Source organism: Leptopilina boulardi, unplaced genomic scaffold, assembly GCF_019393585.1.
Source record: "Leptopilina boulardi isolate dan_hultmark-lab unplaced genomic scaffold, ZJU_Lbou_2.1 LbouV2_316, whole genome shotgun sequence".
NCBI classification, from domain to species: Eukaryota; Metazoa; Arthropoda; class Insecta; order Hymenoptera; family Figitidae; genus Leptopilina; species Leptopilina boulardi.
Genome location: NW_026137881.1, coordinates 2,409,027 through 2,429,838, shown reverse-complemented (window position 1 = coordinate 2,429,838; position 20,812 = coordinate 2,409,027). Strand labels below are relative to the sequence as shown.

The window sequence follows — 20,812 nt, the reverse complement described above, 5'->3', positions numbered from 1 at the left end:
CTAAAATTTTGGAAAATTTTCAACAGCCTTTTCTTGAAAACAAGAAGGTAAAATGCTTTTTCCTTTATGGATTATTGATTATTGGCAAGATATACACCAGCTAAAACTTTTTTTGAGTTAAAATAATAAAAAAAATTTCATGTCAATAAATTAAATATGAGCACTTTTTTCACAAAAACTGTAACAGTACTTTCTCAGAAATTACAATCAAAAATGTAATTTCCATTTGGAAAATTAATAAACGCTAAAAAATACACGACCTAAGATTTACCAATCACGAAAATAAGAAAAAAAAATTTTATTAAATATTTAACATATTGATACTGCTTTACTGATTGTGACAGCCCTTTGGTAGATTATGTATTTCAGGTGGTTAGCAACAGCGCCAATCTCCTCCTTTCGGCAAAACTGCGAAACGTCTGGTGACATATACAACCTGCCAAACGGCTGTCATAATGAGTAAAATATGTTATGTTAAAAATTTTTTTTTTTGTTATTTTCGTGATTGGTAAATCTTAGGTCGTGTATTTTTTAGCGTTTATTAATTTTCCAAATGGAAATTGCATTTTTGACTGTAATTTCTGAGAAAGTACTGTTACAGTTTTTGTGAAAAAAGTGCTCATATTTAATTTATTGACATGAAATTTTTTTTATTATTTTAACTCAAAAAAAGTTTTAGCTGGTGTATATCTTGCCAATAATCAATAATCCATAAAGGAAAAAGCATTTTACCTTCTTGTTTTCAAGAAAAGGCTGTTGAAAATTTTCCAAAATTTTAGTTTCAATGTAGATGGCGCTGCCTCACTTGGACCTGGCCTTAAACAATTAGTTTACATAATTGTCTACAAATAATAGCAGCGTGACAACATAAATATTATATAAAACGTGCAACATCGAATATTTCACGGGGATCTTAAAACTTACAGTGGGAGAACAGCATGGCTGATTGTTGACAACCACGCACACGTGTAGACACGTGTATGCCTGAAAATGCGAATAAATTCAATACCAATATTTCAAGAATAATTTTCTTCAAACAATATATAAAAAATTTATATATATATATATATAAACTCACAACATTTATCGTACAATAATTATCTTATAAAAGTATCAATTATTATATCAATTATTATTATCAATTATATAATTTATATAAATGTTCATATCTACCATACACTGAAAAAAAAAATTTATTTCTTTCAAATAATCGTTTAATAATTGACCCACTTGGAAAGATTCCCCGGAAAGTGCCCCCTGGAGTTTCTATCAGAATTCCGCCGGAACTTCCAACATAATTCCGTCGGAATTCCAAAGAATTTCTGATGGGATTCCGACGGAATTTGTACTCTAAAAATTTTGAAAAAAAATAATCGGAATTTCTTTGGAACTCCGTCGGAATTCCGTTGGAAGTTCCGGCGGAATTCTGATAGAATCTCCAGGGGTCACTTTCCGAGGAATCATTCCAAGTGGGCAATCGGTATAGTATTTATTTGAATAATAAATATACATTATATTTATCGAAAAATATTTACAGGAACCAAATAATTTTTATTAAAATTAAATAAATTGTATTTGAATCAATAATTTTTGTATTTCAAAATGAATACCATTTAATTGACACAAATAATGATTATTTAATGAAATAATAATTTAATAAAAATAAATATTATTATTTGATAATAGTCAAGTAATCGATTATTTGAATAAAATAAATTTTTTTAATATGTAAAATGATCCATATTATAAAATTGTGAATTTATTGCACAATATAACAAATAGAATATAAAGAAACTAATAAAGATAATGTAAATTTTATTCAGCTTTAAGTAACTTTTCCTTTAGGAATTTGCCAATAAATTATGAAATTAAGAAATAATTATAAATATTATTTCAAATAATAAATTAAAAACACAGTAATAAATACGTTTCATACCTTGACGTATTTCCAGTGCTAAGTGAAAGCATGAAAAAAATTTTAACTTCTTTTTAATCTCCATTATTATTATTATTATTATTATTATTATTATTATTATTATTATTATTATTATTATTATTATTATTATTATTATTATTAATTGTATATTTATTAATAAAAATTATTAACAATAATAAATTAATATAATTATTATTGTTGATAAATATTATTATAGTAAAAATTGTACAAATAAATTAAATTACAAAACATTTGAAATTTTGTTTATAAATGATTTTTTTAAAGGGTGTCTAACAAGGATTGAGAAAAAAATTCTCTGACTTTTCCCTGACATTTTTTGATTTTACCCTAACTTTTCAATAACCTTATTTCAGCTTTCTTTGGACAAAAATATGGTTACTGACATATTTAACAATTAATTTCTAATAGTAGTAACAAATGGTAATAAAAACCATTCAAGTTTTTTTTTAGATTAAAAAAATTTTAAATTCACAAGAAATTTTAATTTTTGTAGAAATTTTCCAAAATTTCCCTGACTTAGAATGAATTTTTCTGAAATTCCCTGACTTTTCCCTGACCGTTAGACACCTTGTATTAATTTATGTTTATACATAGAAATTGCATTATAAAAAATTTTTCAAAAATGGATTTATTAGATTTTTTTTGGTCATTAAAAAAAAAATTATCTAAATGTAGATATATATGTTTGCGTTATGAATAAGGAATCAGGCCAACGAAATTTTTGACACGCAACGCTAATGATTTTTGTTGAAAGTGAAAATATTGGCCTTTAATCAACGCAAAGTTTCCTCGAAATGAAACTATGAAATGCCACGCGCTCGACATATTCCAATTTGGATTCTATCACGATCACACACGAATACCACGACATGTCAAAATTCCTGTCATTCTCACAAAAAAGGGCTGCGTCCTTGCATTTATATATTCTCGTCAGAGGCACATGTTTTTTTTCAGTGAATTCTATTTTTACAATGTCTCTTATTGGCATGTTTTTTTTTCTTCTTCAAATAAATGAAGTGACAATTACACATTCTCTAAGATTTAACCCCAATTCTATTTTTTTTTTTTTTTATAACTTATAAAAAAAAGATTTAAATTCGATTTAAATTTGCTATTCAATTTAAATAATTATATATATAATAGAATAATTAAATAAAAATATACCAAAAAGGTATACATACTTTGAATGAAAAAGGAGTGTAAGAGAAAAAAAAATTCCAAATAAGTAAAAAGTAATATGTTTATACAATGATATTTACTGCTATTACTTACTTTTTGATAAGAGAAGAGTAGAAACAGAAAAATAGTATTTCAATATCAGTGTAAATTTGCTCAATGATCCAATACAAAAGATATTAATAACATAATAATGAAAAATCCAATAATACAAAAGGGCCGCAACTAATAGAATGCGTTTTCAAGTTCCATACTAAAAATAGATTATTTAATTCAGTACACTAGTTTATCTATTCAACTATTTTTTTTTTTTTTTTTGCAAATAACAATCCTTAATCGATTGAATAAAAAAATACTGTGGGTATTCCTACGGGTGTACCAATTGCTGCAGTTTTTATAAAGTTATTATTATTTATCATTTATGAATATATGATTTTTTCAAAATGACTGCAAAAATTATTCTACATCTTACTTGATGAAATAGCCAAGAAAAATGTGCATTTCGTTAATTATTAATGTAATTATTTAAATTTAAAGTAGACTATGACTGAATTCCATGAAATTATCGACGAAGCTGAAGTACGCAACGTTTATGATAACGATTTTTTTTTATCCACAATAAGAATTATCAGCGTTGTTCGGGAAAGGTATACACGTAAGTTACGCGAATGTTTTGCGGAATTGCCAACTACTGGAAAAAAAATTTAGCTTTGTTTTGAACATGGATACATAACCTTCAAATTAATTTCGGTAAAGGCATCGAATAACAAACACAACTTTATAATATTATATTATCGTTTATTATTATTATTATTTTAATTATTAATTAATTATTATTATAAAAAAATGTTAATAATAATAAAAATAAAAAATATTAATATTTTTAATTATTAATTAATTATTATTAATTTATTATTATTATTATTATTATTATTATTATTATTATTATTATTATATTATCATTACCTGAAAGTTGACTTTTATTGTTCAATGTTTACGCATACATTTTTTTGATTCACCGTAAAATTTATTCATTACAAATTTCAAGAAAATATTTTTTAGAATTCGATTTTTTAAAAATTCTATAATTTTTACATATTTATATTAATTAAAAGTTTTAAAGGTATGACATTAATTTGGAGGTTATGTATCCACGTTCAAAACAAAGCGAAATTTTTTTTCCAGTAGTTGGCAATTCTGCAAAACATTCGCGTAACTTACGTGTACCTTTCCCGAACAACGCTGAAAATTCTTATTGTGGATACAGCCTTAAGGCCAGGTCCAAGTCGTGTCAGCTGTTCCATTGAAACTTCAAAGGAACAACTGACTCGACTTGGACCTGGCCTTAAATACGTTCACTGCGTAACACTTCGCAAATACATAACCTAACTTTTTTGTTAACATTACCGGTCACTCAGATCATTGTGTCATGCGCAGCCTAATTTTTTGCACAGGAATTGACACGAAAAGTTAAACTCAAAATTATCGATATGAAGTGACATAAGGAATCAAGCATTGAGAATGTAAAATTTTAATAGAGGGGCGTACTCCGAGTTGAGTTTCTAAACACGGAAGATGGATCTGTCGGCGCTCGCTACAAATTATACATAAAATAATTCCTTTAAAGACTTTTTAAGGCCAACGCAGAATAGAAACGTAACCGCAATCGTAATCGTAAACGCAACCGGAAGAAAGAGTTAGAGAAGGACAAACAATCTATCTATCTTTCTCTAACTCATTCTTCCGGTTGCGTTTGCGATTACGATTCCGGTTACGTTTCTATTCTGCTCAGCCCTTTACAGTATAGGAGAATTTTTAGGTTAGGAATCTTGTGAATTGGCAAGTGAGCCAATCATGTAACACAAAACATATGGCGCTAAATTTAAATCATAAATAACAAAACAATGAATACAGATTTTTTTCTAGGTTAAAATAATCATATGAAACTTTTTCCCATATAAAAATTATTTTCTATACAGACACAGAAGAATCTTTTCAAATTGTAATTTTTGCACTTCCTGTGTATTCATTAAAATCAAATATGCGACGAAAAGCACCTACTTAATCAAGAAATTGCGACACATGAAAATATAATATTCCAGGCACTAGATGAAACTAATAAAAGTGGGCGAAAGGAGAAGGTGTCCGAATAAGGTCAGACTTACAAGGCGTTGTAATATATAATGTGGGCGCCTAGAATCAGCCGGGTGGGCCGAAAGTCCGCAATCAGAATTTTGATAACGTCAAAAAAGTAATAATAATAATAATAATAATAAAAAATCTAACTGACCACATACGAAATGATAAAAATCTACCTGTCACACGCCTAGAAAACAAGAAATATTTTCTTCTATATTATTTCATTTTACAAGAAATTAAAAATTAATTTTAAAATAATGTTTTTCAATTTGAAAACTCATTTCATCTTTAAACTGCTACACCCAGAGAAATGATATATTTGTCTCACAGCCTAAGAAATATTTATTTGATTCAAATAAATTTTTATTTGATTTAAATAAAAAAATTTAATTACGCCAAATAAATAGGCTAGTAGGCTGTGAGACAAATATACGTTTATTTAACACAAATATATTATATTTGGTTCAAATAAAACATTTCTTTGGGTGTAGATGGTAAAAAAGTATGCCTAGTGCTTTTGGAGGTTATGCCAACTAGTTGAAGTTGCGCACAAAGATGCGCAGAAGTTACCTATAGAAGAATTTAGTTACACTTACGGCTAATGCCGGTAATACAGATTGCTATAAAACTAAAATTTCTATTGTACTTTAAAAAAAGTAATAAACGAAAAATGTTTACACAGCGGTCTGACAGACCGGTAAAGCAGTTTAAAGGTTAATTATTGTTTTTCTATGAAATTTCAATAAATATCAGAAATAAAAATTATCAGACTTTTAAGAAATAACTTTCCCCACGTGTAAATTAGTATGTCAAGTATAAGTAAGGGAAAATAAGAGAATATGGTTTCGCATTAAAAAGAAAAAAAAAAAACAAAAGTTACAATGACTCACACCGAGTGTATTAGATTTAAATACATTATCTTCTAGTATCGGAAGTGAATTTAGTCTCATGTTATAAAGGATAACAACCAAAAATTTAACACATACACAAACACAACTCATTATCTTAATTAGAATCTTAATCGCAAACGGAAAACCAAAAAGTGCTAATTAAACGTTAAATAATTGCTCCAAGAGCTAATTGTAAGCAACTCTCTCAGTCTCTAAAATTAGCTTCCTATATAGACAACTCACACACGTATATATATAAGACACTATACGGATGGAAAGTCGAACAACGAACAATGCTCAAGAGTAGAATCACAAGTCTCTAATTTGTCACACTACTTTTTATTGCCTTACCAACCTGAATAAGAAAAATTTAACAATGCAAACAATATTAGGGAGTGGCACATTCAAAAATTATACATTACAATATAATATTTTAGAATCAATTATATCTTAATGTTTTATTAAAAATTAATACTTTCATGTCATTAGAGAAATTTTTAAATAATCGAACTATTAAAAATATCGAATTTTTGAAAGTTGGAATTTTTATTTCATTGAATTTCCAAATGTTTGAATTATCAAAAGATCGAAAAATGTAGTGAGTTTACTTTTATATATGTTTTATATAGTCATGGTGGATTCTATTTAAGCGCGTTTAAAAATTCTACATTGATTTTGAATTTCGCGCGCAAATTGAATCAACTATGGCTATATAAAACATATAGAAAGTAAACTCGAAAAAGTTACGATCTTTTGATAATTTGAACATTTGGAAATTCGATTAAATAAAAATTGCAATTTTAGAAATTCAATGTTTTGGTTATTTGAAACATTTAATAATTCGAATTTTTTAAATTTCGATATTTTTTGGTAATATATGTGACGCATTTATTTCTTATCAGCATTTATAAATCGCACATAAACCATAAAAAGTCTCGAAATCACAAATTGAGTGTAAATATGCACGAGTAAATTCTTGAGTCATCTGCATTGTGTTAAGTGTCGATTTCTCACAGAAAACGACATTTCATGATCTGATGTCATCGCCTGTTCACCTAGACACTAATTTTGGTCTTTTTCTTTCTTTCCCCCCCCCCCCTGCGCTAATAGACGCGCGGCGGTTTGAGAGAGAAAAAAAAACAACTAATTTCTTTAAGTAATATTCTTAAACATTTTAAGTACCGTGTTAAATTTAATTTGTTTCCAACCTCGTTTAAATACAATAATATAAAATTTACGATCATTTTATATATAATATATATTTATTTTGAAACTTGAGTATTTCTGTATATTAAAAACTGAGTACGAAAAAAAAAATTTATATATTTTATAAAAATAATTTGTTTCATATAAATAAATATGTAACGCTCCACGAGAAAAGGGTCCTTAGAGGCAAAAAATTTTAGGTTATGTTTTCGTATTTATTTATTGTCAATACACAAAGAGGATTATCTCTTAAAACCATTGATGTTTAAGTCTTAGATCAAAAATATTTTAAAAAAACTGATTTTGGATAATTAAAAATGACGGTTTAATCAAGCTAAAACAACCACTGAACATAACATAAAATTTTTTGTTTTTAAGTCCCTTCTCTCGTAGAGCGTCACATATTTATATGATCGAAACAAATTTGTTGATATTTGCAACGGTCCCTTGTCAAATTTTGAGGTTATGTTTGACCTATGACCTTGAATTTTAAGGTTATGTTTGAACTAAGGCCTCGAATGCTATAAAACTATGTCCTAGAATTTTGAGGTTATGTTCGATCTATGACCTTGAATACCTATGTCCTAGAATTTTGAGGTTATGTTCGTTTTAATACTAATATAGGTAGATATATGGGTAATTCCATGTCACTTTATCGCTGGGTTTAAGGTTAATCAGAACTAAAATACTAATATGAGTCATTCCATGTCAAAAGTAACCACCCTAACCTACCCTACCTGACTTAACCTAGCCTAACCTAACTTTGTCAGAAACTTGGGTTGGGTACACTTGACATGGAATGACCCATCCTTGTCAAAATTTTTGAATCATCGTTGGCGGCGGCGCAATCTTTTTATAATATATATAGAGTAATATGATAGATGAAAAACTCAAATGAAAAAAAAAACAAACCATATCTGCGAGACATACAAGATATTGAATCATCAGACTGTAAAATCTTTTGCCGCGCCATTATAACAAGTTTATAATTAAATGGCATTAGCATACACCGTGAAAGCATCGATAGAAATCGCTGCTGCTTTTCTCTATACAGTAATGGAAAAAAAAGCTCATGAAATGCGAAAGGGAGCAAGTGGGCATGAACAGGATTCTTATCTTCAGTGACCATGCCCGGTTGTACACGCAGATAAAGATAAGCGAATCTCAAGTTTAAAATTTTTTTTTTCGTTTTTCTCTCTCTCTATATATATACGCAATAATATGAAGAAATAGAACCGTTTTTCAAAGCAAAATGGAAAACATGAACATCGTGTGTTTCCGAGACATTCTGGCAGCGATTTAACCTACGCGAGACGAATCAAATCGGTTCCGCTAAACAGCATTGCAGCATAAAGAAGATGCATTAATCTTACAACTATTTTTCAAACTCCTACGCATGTATATATGTATGTGTGTATATATACAGTAACCGCAACTGAATGCACAAGAGATAGAAGAGTCGCGAGTAGTCATGACTTATTATCCGCGCAGGACAACTCATTCTTCAAGCGAAGAAAAAAACTTGTGGGAACGCCCGATTCAATTCTAACTCGTTAGAAGGTAAATCTCGTCGAAAGAGAAAATGGTCTTTTTTCTATAATAATGATATAAAAAAAAAAAAAAATGAATCTAGAAGTTAGGTTAGTGAGGTACGGATAATGTATAATGACCTAGTTAGAGAAGGAGTGAATTAGCCTATAACCTTTCCGAGTTTTTAAAAATCAAAAATTTCTATATTATACCAATATTCTAAAAATAAAAAATAGGTTCGTCTAGTTATTCGAAAAGAAAAAAAAATAAAACCTTGAAGAAATTAATTCCTATTTTTTCGAATGTTTAATAATGATGATGATGATTCTATACGTTTTGTAAAAGAGGTCCACTTATCACCTAAATTGAAGTCTACTGAAGAAGGAGATGGAACATATACATATACGCACACACGAGGGGTTAAAAAAAGAACAATATCGTACAAGATTGCTGTGTGTGGCGAGGCGGTGCCTTGACCCTGCTACATGTGGGTATTACAACTATACAATTACATCACCCGTAAAGGTCGAACTTACAATGGAGCATTATAACGGATTACGCAGGTACGGAGAACCAAAAGGCTCTTCCCATATTGCCGCGCACTTCTTCAGAAGCATTATATTGCGATCATCTATTTTTATGAATAGCCGCGCGCATGTACACTTGCAAATACCTCCGCGTATAGGCTTCAACAACGTCATTAATAATCATCTTTTAAACACTACTTTCCGGAACACTCTTCTAAATTATTATCGATACACGTTGGATTACTAAAGTCTAATTGCAAATAATTTTTTTTTTTTGTAAATTATTTCAATTTATGGATGGCAAATTAAATACTGATATGGTCTAGTGGTTAAATTACTGAGACGTAGTAGAATTTCCGTAAGTTAGGAGAAATTTAATTCGTCAGAAATTTATGTAACAGATATTTCATTTGACAAAGTTTACACACTAAAAAAAAGTAAAATTTTTATCCCAAAATTAGTATAAAAATTAACTGCAACTTTTATCCTAGATGGGGCGGGCGTTTGCACAGTCTATGTGAATTAGAATTGGTTAAAATTATCCGCAACAAAATTTATTCAGCATTTTTTCTATGTTTGGTTGAACAAAAGTATTACACAGGTTGACAAAATTTTAGCCTACTTCAAAATCAAGAAACAGACTGTACTTTTCCGAAGCATTTTGAATCCGAATCTGACCTCAGAATTGACCCAGCATGTCAGGATTCGGAGATATTCTATAACCTGAAACTTCAAAAAAGACGTTTTTGGATCATATTTGAGGTCATGTAACACCAAGAGATAATTTTGTTTCAAAAAGGTCGCTGCAGCATCTGTAAATACTATTCTTACCCTTTAAAATGCATTTTGTTTAAAAAAATCTTTATTTGGCTCTGAGTTATCGTCATTTGAATTTTCTGATACTTTACGAATATTGAAAAATTTATCACACTCAGGAAATTCAAATGATGATAACTCAGAGCCAAATAAAGATTTTTTAAACAAAATGCATTTTAAAGGGTAAGAATAGTACTTACAGATGCTTTAACGTCCTTTTTGAAACAAAAATTATCTCTTGGTGTTACATGATCTCAAATATGGTCCAAAAACTTCTTATTTGAAGTTTCAGATTATAGAATATCTCCGAATCCTGACATGCTGGGTCAATTCTGAGGTCAGATTCGTATTCAAAATGCTTCGGAAAAGTATAGTCTGTTTCCTGATTTTGAAGTAGGCTAAAATTTTGTCAGCCTGTACCAGACTTTCTGTTGGACACAACTTTGATTAGACATAATTTTCATCCAACAAAAAAGTCTCATCATTGGACAGAACCATTGTTAAGTTTATAAATATACTATTTAACAATGGGTTTGCTCTGTTCAATAAATGTTCTGCTAAACTCATATTCTGTTCAGGTAAGATTTCTGTTAGGTAATAATTCTGTTAGATGAAAATTCTAACCAATCAAAATTGTGTCAAACAAAAAATCTGGTATTACTTCTGTTTAACTCGCATTGTACCAACAATATTGACCAAAGGTAGTGAATATATATAGATTATACGCAGAATTGTGTAATTGAAAAACAGTTGATTATATAGAAAAAGAAAACTACTTTTTAGTTCTTTTACTTCTTCTACTATGAGTTCTGACGTTACTTTTACTTTTTCACTCTTCTTGTTAAATGTACACAATTTTTTTTAAAAAAAAAGAGCGACAATGTACATCGCATCGTTGATCACAGAGACGTAACGGTCTCTGATTATATATTTTCTGGTTTAATCACTATTCTTCTGACAGCAAATACTTCATCGTTTATCAAGGAATATATATATATTTTTTTCTCTGATATGCAAGAATCTTTGATGGAATCTTCCTAAGTATCCTTTCATTCATAAGAAACAGGATTTAATGATAATTGTTATTTCTTTAATGGAAATAATGATGAGAGTATTCTTTTTTTATTAGAGAATATACCAACGACAAAAAAAGTAGTTTCTAAATATACAATAAAAATAAATTTTTCATAATTTTTTAAAACAAACAAGGATGACTTGGTTTTAACTATATTAAACTGCTATTCCGGTCTCTCAGACCGTTTTAGTTTTCGTTTATTACTTTCTTTAAGTTTCGGATTGATCTTCAAACAGTTTTGATGGGAATTATTCTGAGGGCATTCTGAAAGTTTCCGAGACATTTTTAGTTTCTATCTGAATATAAATTTCTATGTATAACTAATTGTAAACTATAATAATTTTTTTCCAAATCATTTTGAAGCCAAATTTTAATCCCCTTGAATCTGGTTATTTGATTCCTAAAAAAATCCGTTTCCAATCGATTTTGATACAGAATGAAATAACCAGATTGAAGAGGATTAAAATTTAGTTTCGGAATGAAACGAATTAATTCGGAATAATTCAGAATGATTTTCTGGAATCGGAACAATACTTATCAAAACTGAATGCAATTTCGGTTAAATTAAAATTTGCGGTAATTCGACGACTGTCAAATGATAATTCGATCGAATTCGGAGTTTCAGCGAAATGTAAATTTTAAAATTTATCCAAATCAAAATTCTGTTAAATAAAAAAATTGTATAGAATTAAAAAAATTTAAAAAATATATTAACTAATTCCTTTTAAATAACATTTATTACGGTAAATTATGTATATGCTAAATATTTAACGTAAAAATTCAATACAAATTTGCTTGAAATATATATTTACTACTGTTTTTGATGTAGGACTCAAATGACGAGAAAATTGCATTGAAATCAAAGCCCGGGGCAAATTTTACATATATATATATATAGAGAGAGAGAGAGAGGAAAAAAAAGGAAAAACATGAATGAAACTAGTACCAGAATGTTATTTATTTCCGACAACTATCGCAACGATAATCAAGGGTTTTCATACAAGACTGAGCGCCTATAAGGATTCCTCTTTGCTTAAGGATAAACATAACACAAGTGCACTCACTTATACGTTTTATATATACATGTAGCGAGTAAATGAGATAATTTAAAAAAAAATGAGAGTGTACCAATATGTTGTATATACATTACTCGTAGAATAATATCATATTTTTTTCATACCCATTGCGACAATTTCTTGGCAGAAAATATTGTTCCAAGAAATAATTTCGTTTCAATGTTAGTAAATAATTTTAAATTATTTCACAATTTTATACATGTGAAATAATGTTGCAAAAAGTTTAAATTAAATTTTAATAATTAATAATTATTAATTTTGTCAAAATAATTAATAAATTAACCATAATTAACAGTAAATAAAATCATAATACTAAATAAATAAACACTAATTAATTAACTTTGAAATTAAAATTTTAACCCAGGGGGAATCGAACCTCGAACGCATGACCCAATCGACCGCCTAACGACTGCGACTAACACGAACTTGATAAATTTTGTTCTTTATAAAGTATTACTATGTCAAAAGCAAGGTGAATTTTTATCAAATATTTACTTACAATCACATTTTCTTTTTATTTATCATTGCAAATAAATTTTTAAACAAAATTTTCATTAAATTATTGTTTCTATGTATTATTTTTTAATTTTGTAAATGAATTTTTTTCTCTACATTATCATAGTATCAATCGGTTAAAATTTTGTATAATGTAACCCAAATCAACAAGAAATTTTACCATAAAAAAAATCAAACTAAAAACGAACTCTTTCATAAACTACTTTTTTTGCTGCTTAAAATAACTATTAGAAATTTTTTCTAACCTTCAACTTTTTTTTCTATAAAAAAAAACAACTTCATCTCTGAATATATTATACACTTTGAGATGCTAATCGACTATCTCTCAAAATGACATTTAATAAACTCTTTTTGCCTTTTTCAGAAAAAACTCATTCTGCCAAGCCCATTGTAATGAGCCAATCCTAGAAAGCAACAAACAGTCCTAATAAGGTAGACTTTGAGAGTAGAGTCACAAATGTCGAAAGTATACTCTCTGTCCTCTAAAGTGATTCGCAGAAACACTGCCGCTTCCGGTCTTTGGGAAGCAAGGCGTAACAATTTCATGATTCCCTTTCACATGTTTTTCGCTTAACTGTCGTCTCTTCAATTTAGAAGAAGACTAGTAAAAGAAAAAGAAGAAGAAGAAAAAAAAGAAACAAAGAAGAATAAAAAACCAAATTTATAATACACTACGAACAGTGAAGATTCGCTCCGTATTGCCTAGATATACAATGATGGGTTAGATGTTTTCATAGGATGAAAAATCGAGACAAAACAGGTGGAGAGGGATGAGAAGCTTCAGCTTGATTTATTAGCTGTCAAGCTGAAGAAGTTAGGCGAAAAAAAAGTGTAGATTCACTGAAGAGGAAAAGGACTTCCAAGAAGCTAGCCTATGGAGAGATATCACCTCTATAAGCAAACATACATTTCTCTGTAGAAACACACCGTCGTGCTCACAACTTGTATTTGAAATAATAATAATAAAAAAAAAAAAAAGATCCGTGTCAATCTTATATGCTTTTGCTTCCTTTACATTCATTTGATTTTAAAGCTTACAGCTTCTTGAGTTTAAAAGATATATAGAGATGCATCTCAACTTTTCTTATTTTAATATTATTCTTCATTTGATGCTTCGCTCATTTCTCTTTGTTTCCTTCCGCGCTCAAGACTAAACACTATAAATATATATATATATATATATATATATATATACACTATATACAATCCAAACGGGGAGGAATGATTGCAGACTCTTTGATTATATGCACAACTGAAGAAAAAGAGAGAGAGGACTATGTCCTTTCATCTTCATTTATACGACCAGAGAGCGAATAGGTTTACAAGAGTTCTTGTTGTTTACATGAAGAAAGATCTCTTCTGATCTTTACCATACGGTATACTTGATTTCGACAATTTTTTTATTTTACATACACATTTAATGCTTTATTTTTCAACATCCGTATTATATACAGGGGGTGATTTTTATGTTACAGACACCCTAAAATTTTTTTTTAATCTCATTTTTTTTTCATTTTCTAAACTGAGTCTTGGGCAGAAAATTAAGAAAAACCGACCAAATCGGCAAAACAACGATGACAGAATATTCGGAACGAATGATTATGTTCTAAAAATCATTAGTTAGAATTTTAATTTTATGGAATTCCATTTGTCATAATTATTTTTGAGCCGAAATTTCAATTTTGTTCCAATTATTATTTGATATAATTTCCATGTAACCAATTTTTTATACCAGAGAATTTTTCTTAACCAAAAAATAATTTAACAAAATTTCTAATTGATAGAATTTTCATTTGTTCGAAATTGCAAATGGCCGAAGAAAAAATCGATTTTGGCGCGATTTTTACAATCAACCAATCAAAAATTATCCATAAAATTGTGATTGATTGATTTTAAAAATCGCGCCAAAATCGATTGTTTGTTCGGCCATTTGCAATTTCGGACAAATGAAAATTCTTTCAATTAGAAATTCTGTTAAATGATTTTTCGCTTAAAAAAAACCGACACAAAAATCTATCTTACCGACTGATGGTAAAATAGTGTTTTGACAAATAAAAAAAATTACCGACATAAAACTCTACCTTACCGACTGATGGTAAATTAGTTTTTTTTAGAAAATGAAAATCCATCTGAAAGAAAATTCTACCCAATAAAAATTGCTTAAAATTCCTATTATGTTAAATGAATACTCGAGCAAATAAAAATTCTGACAAATCAAAATTCGAACAAATAAAAATTCTGTGAAGTAAATTTTCTGTTATATAAAAATTCTGTAATACAGAAACTCGTTTTAATGAAAATTCTGTAAAATACTAATTCGAATAAATAAAAATTCGGCTCAAAATAATAATTATTACAAATGAAATTCCATAAAATGGAAATTCTACACGGAGAGACCGCCGGTTAGAAAAATTACTAAAAAAATTTACAAGTAGCGGAAATAAGGTTACATTGTCAAACATTGCTGTAGACTATAGTAATTTCTATTCCAATTTGTGTGCAATTTTACTATAGTATACAGGTTTTATTAAGTATGCTGCTAATAGAATTTTCGATTTCCTACAGCAATATATGACAAAGTAACCATATTTCCGCTACTTGTAAATCTTTTTAGTAATTTTTCCAACCGGCGGTCTCTCCGTGTAACTTAAGATTTTTAGAACATAATCATGCGTCCCTAGTTTTGTTTGTCTACTTTCACATATAGTACAAATAAAACGACTTTAAATAATAATTTTCTCTTAAATGCAATATATTTCATCGAGGCGCTTGATTATCCCATAAAAATCATTAGTTAGAATTTTAATTTTCAACAATTTTATTAGATAAAATTATTTTTTAGATAAATTTTTTATTTTTTAAATTAACAATTGCCAGAATTGCTTTTTTAAAGAATTTTTAATTAATACAATTTTTAGACATTGAATTTTTATTTGTCCGAAATTGCAAATGTCCGATAAAATAATCGACAGAAAGATTTCGGCGAGATTTTTAACATCTACCAATTACGATTTTCTTGACAATACTTTTTATTGGTGAATTTTAAACATCGCGCCGAAATCGATTGTTTGTTCGGCCATTACACCTTCATGAAGTTAGCGCCGACGTTCAGCGCCGAAATTTGTTTTTTACAGGACCAAAAATGTTAAATTATTTTTTTAAAAATATTTTTGGTCTAATTAATGCCTTGGGAAATATTTTTCAAGGTATTATGTGGACCCAAAACCTTTTTAACAATAATTTAATATTCTTGGTCCTATGAAAAATATTTTTCGACGCTGATCGTCAACGCCGACTTCATGGAGGTCGGCCATTTGCAATTTTGGATAAATATAAATTCGGCATTTTAAGAATTGTGTACAATAAAAATTCGATAAATAAGAATTCTGGTAAGTAAGAAATATTTGTTCAAAAAGAAATTCTCTCAAATGTTAAATCGAAAAATAAAAATTCGTCTAAAAAATAATTATATTTAATTTAAATTCTTAAAAATGAAAATTTTAACTAATGATTTTTATGGGATAATCATGCGCCTTTATTTTTTCATTACAAACAATAATTTTTATTCTGTTATGTTGAAAAACTAAGTTTTTATGCTATAAGTTATATGAAAAAAATTTGTCGAAATTTCCAACGGGAATTTCCGCAAGAGTTTCTAGTGGGAATTCAGTATTTTCACAAAATGAATAAGCATAATAAAGAATTTTAAAAATTTCGTCTTAAAATGAAATTTACAAATCTAAACCTTCTAGAATCAAAGGCGAAATAGTTATTTTCGTATCAAGGGCACACAATAGATTACGGATTACGGAAACCGAGGGTACGTGAGGGTCTTTAATTATATTCAATTAATAATAATAATTCTTTAAAACTAAAATTCTAAGAAATGATTTTTATGGGATAATCATGCACCTGCTAAAAACTCTGCTGTTTAGTATATATATAGATAGTTCAACACAAAAATATCTTATTGTGAATTCAGCCTAAAGGCGCATCTATATAAATTGCTTGAAATGGAAAATGAATTTTATTCCATTTCGTGCAGTTTTGAAGGTTTTAAAAGAATCTCAATAAAAGATAAAAGTATATATATATATACTCTTGGTTGGGAATTTTAATAATGTTCATCGGACTTTACAATAACCGAACTCCCATAGAGAATCGAGGTGGATAATCTTGGAATGTAAAACACAAATGGCGGAGGTATCTTCACTTGTTTGGAGACGTTTATTGTCACGATATGTAAACACACAAATGCAGATCCACTGGATAATGAAAGTCTATTGTGAATATATATATATATACGATCGATGTTTGGATATTCCGAATCCGTTAATCGAGATCGAATATGTATTTTCTGATTGAAGAGTCGTGATTATTTTCTATGGTTATAATAGTTTTTTTTTTTAATTCAAATTTTCATTTTCATTATTATAGGTTTTGTTTTCATTTAAACTTTAAAAAAGCATAAAAATTTCTTTAAAAAAATTTAATTTATGATATTTTTAAGGGATCCGTCCTGTTTTCATTATAAAAAATACCAAAACTATTTTTTTCTTTTTGTCTTAAATTATTCAGAAATCATTTTAGAAACGAAATTAAGTGCCAAAACCTTTGGTTTGAACTTATTGTCAGTTTCGACACACCGTGGACAATTTGATATTTTCTTGCGACAAAAGAATGAATCATCAAAAAAAAAAAACTTTCATAAATAACTGCTACTCATTTTTTTTCCTGCGACTCAAAGAAGGGGAAATTATGAATATAATTAAGTCTTAAAAGAAAGTGATACGAGTCTATATAATATTCTTGAATCCTTTATGTTTATATTGTATATATGAATGATATGTGCCAAGTCATGCGGATTTTTGAATGTGATTCATATGACGTTTATAATTCACCTTTGGAAAAATGCCAAGAATGTAATCTTGTTTAAAAGAATAATTAAGTGTGGAGTCTTAATAGCTTACTTTGGATTTATGATAATTTAAAATTTTGTTTATAACTTGTTGGAAAATATTCTTGTTATTTAGATTATAAATATAAATAAAAAAAAAAAAATAAATCCTATTAAATGAAAATTCTTCTCAATTCTTCTTATGGGGCGCATGAATATCGCATAAAAATCATTAGCTTGAATTTTCATTTGTATGAATCTCATTTGACAGAATTTCTTTTTTAGACGAATTTTCATTTTTCGAATTTGCGCATTTGAATTATTTTCTTTGTAAACGAAATTTTATTTAACATAATTTTTAGATAATTTTTATTTGACTTAATTTTTATTTTACCAAAATTTTTCATATCCAAGTTAAAATTTAAAAAAATTATAATTTAACCCAATTTTAAATTATCAGAATTTTCATTCAATAGAATTTTAGTGATTCGAATTTAATGTCAAAATTTTTAATTTGTCGAATCTTTATGAGTTCGAATTTTAATTTGCACAAATTGTAACTTGATAGAATTCCTAAAACAGTGAATTTTCATTTGACAGAAATTGCAAATGACCGAACAAACAACCGTCAGAAAGATATCGGCACAATTTTTAAAATATACCAATCAGAAATTATTAAAGAAAATTGTGATTGGACTATTTTGAAAATTGCGCCAAAATCTTTCTGATTTTTGTTTGTTCGGTAATTTCTGTCAAATGAAAACTCGCTGTTTTAGGAATTCTATCAAATAACAATTCGTGTAAATAAAAATTCGAACAAATGGAAATATGATAAATTAAAAATTCTGACATTAAACAATTCGAAACAGTAAAATTCTGTTGAATGAGAATTTTCATAAATTAAAATTGGTTTAAATTATTATTCTTTTAAATTTAAAGTTGGGCAAAAAAAAATTTTGTAAAATAATATTATGTCAAATAAAAATTATCCAAAAATTATGTTAAATAAAATTTCGTTTACATAAGAAAGTAACTCAAATGCAAATTCGAAAAATGAAAATTCGTCAAAAAAAAATTCAGTTAAATGAAATTCATACAAATGAAAATTCTGTCTAATAATTTTTACGGGATATTCTTTTTATTATTAATATCAAAATTTGATTAATTTGGAAATTTAGCTAAATAAACATTTCTTTACATGAAAAAAATTACAATTTCCAATGCGTTTCATTGTGATGGAATTATTTTTTTCTCTGTGAACTGTTAATTTTAGATTACAATCATGTTTAATATGCATAAGATCAGCGGATGTTAAAAATTGATTAGAAGATATAAAATATAGTATATATATATAAGAAGTTACCAAAGGATATTCTTTATGAGGTGAAATCCGTGGGAAATTTACAAGCGGAAAGATCATGAACCTGACATCTTTTCTTTTAGTTCTCAAGTTCGCAATGGAAACCTTCGGCATCGTTCGTAACTCAGATTCTTCCGCGATGAAAGAAAAGGATAATTGGCCGATTCGGATGCAGGAGACGACGGTCCAAACAAGATCACGAGTCAAGGATGCATTCAAAATCAGTTTGCATGTTGATTGCAAAAATTTACTTATTTTTCGGTTCTTATTTTTAATAAAATATTCATTATTTTTTTTTACTCTTCATATTATTTTATCATATATATATATATGATGTATAAATAACTGTTTTTAATACCAACACGGAGAAAAATGGAAAAACGAATAAAGTAACTTTTGCTACTTTAAAAGTAACATCGGAACTTTCCGCAATTTCTGCGCATTTCTGACAATTTTGACTCAAGAAATAGTAAAATTTACTAATTTCGGAATAATTTTTACTATTTCAGGAGTAAATTTTACTATTTCTGTAGTAAAAATTTCCAAAAATGCACAGAAACTATACGGAGCGTTCCGGTTTTACTTTTAAAGTAGTAAAAGTTACTTTATTAATAAAGTAAATAATAAAATTTACTCCTGAAATAGTAAAAATTATTCCGAAATTAGTAAATTTTACTATTTCTGGAGTCAAAATTGTCAGAAATGCGCAGAAATTGCGGAAAGTTCCGGTTTTCCTTTTAAAGTAAAAAAAGTTACTTTATTCGTTTTTACATTTTTCTCCGTTAACTTGTACGATATAAAATATATTTATTTTTCTTTCTTAAAGTTTTAGTGAAAAATGAATAAAAATTAGTAGAAATTTTCACTAATTTGAATTAGTGAACGAATTCTTACTAATTTTTTATAGAGTAAGTTAACGTATATAGGTATATTTTATATATGTATGAATTATACAATATAAAACCCACACATTTTGATTTATCTAAAGGTTATATTACGTGTATATATATAGTGATGACCACCAAGGAGTGCGTATATGCAATGCAAGAATATATGTGCATCTCACTTTTCCAAAAGACATTTCCTATGAATGAAAGTTTTTTAGTAAAAACGACCTCGCGCGCTCAGACAGAAATAATATACACCTCTCCTCAACGCCTACACACGTGCTCCATACAAATAATCACGAATTTCAAAAACGAAAGGATTAAATACATACATTAACGAAGGTCACCACAACCATTCAGGTGGCTGACTTTTATTCTTGTGAAAAATATATTTATATTGTAGTAAAAAATTTCAGCCAATATTGTCACATATCACAGAAATTTTTCAAGAGAAAAAGATATGGAGAATTTAAGAAAAAAAATTAACTAATAAATTATTAAATTTAATTTTCTTTTCGATCAATTTGTATTTATTCGAATTATTATTTCATAAAATTTCCATGTAACTAAGTTTTCATACTACAGAATTTGTAATGGACCGAAAAATTCGAAATTACAAATGGCCGAACAAACAATCGACAGAAAGATTTCGGCGCGATTTTTAAAATCAACCAATCAAAAATTATCCATAAAATTGTGATTGATTGATTTTAAAAATCGCGCCAAAATCGATTGTTTGTTCGGTCATTTGCAATTTCGA

The 20,812-nt window shown here is 27.9% G+C and overlaps 1 protein-coding gene across 36 annotated transcripts in view; it reads right to left on the bottom strand.

Moving 5' to 3' along the window:
- The window catches only part of LOC127283940 (microtubule-actin cross-linking factor 1), a 298,405-nt gene that overhangs the window by 136,572 nt on the left and 141,021 nt on the right, over positions 1-20,812 (bottom strand). For 29 of the 36 annotated variants that reach the window (XM_051309088.1, XM_051309085.1, XM_051309092.1 and 26 more), the window contains 2 exons: positions 1,937-1,954; positions 925-984 (listed from right to left, as the gene is read on the bottom strand). The exons of the other annotated variants lie outside the window; for them this stretch is intronic. In XM_051309088.1, the coding sequence (XP_051165045.1) occupies positions 925-984; positions 1,937-1,954 (78 nt within the window). The remainder of the gene's footprint in view (positions 1-924; positions 985-1,936; positions 1,955-20,812) is intronic. 36 annotated transcript variants of the gene reach the window in all.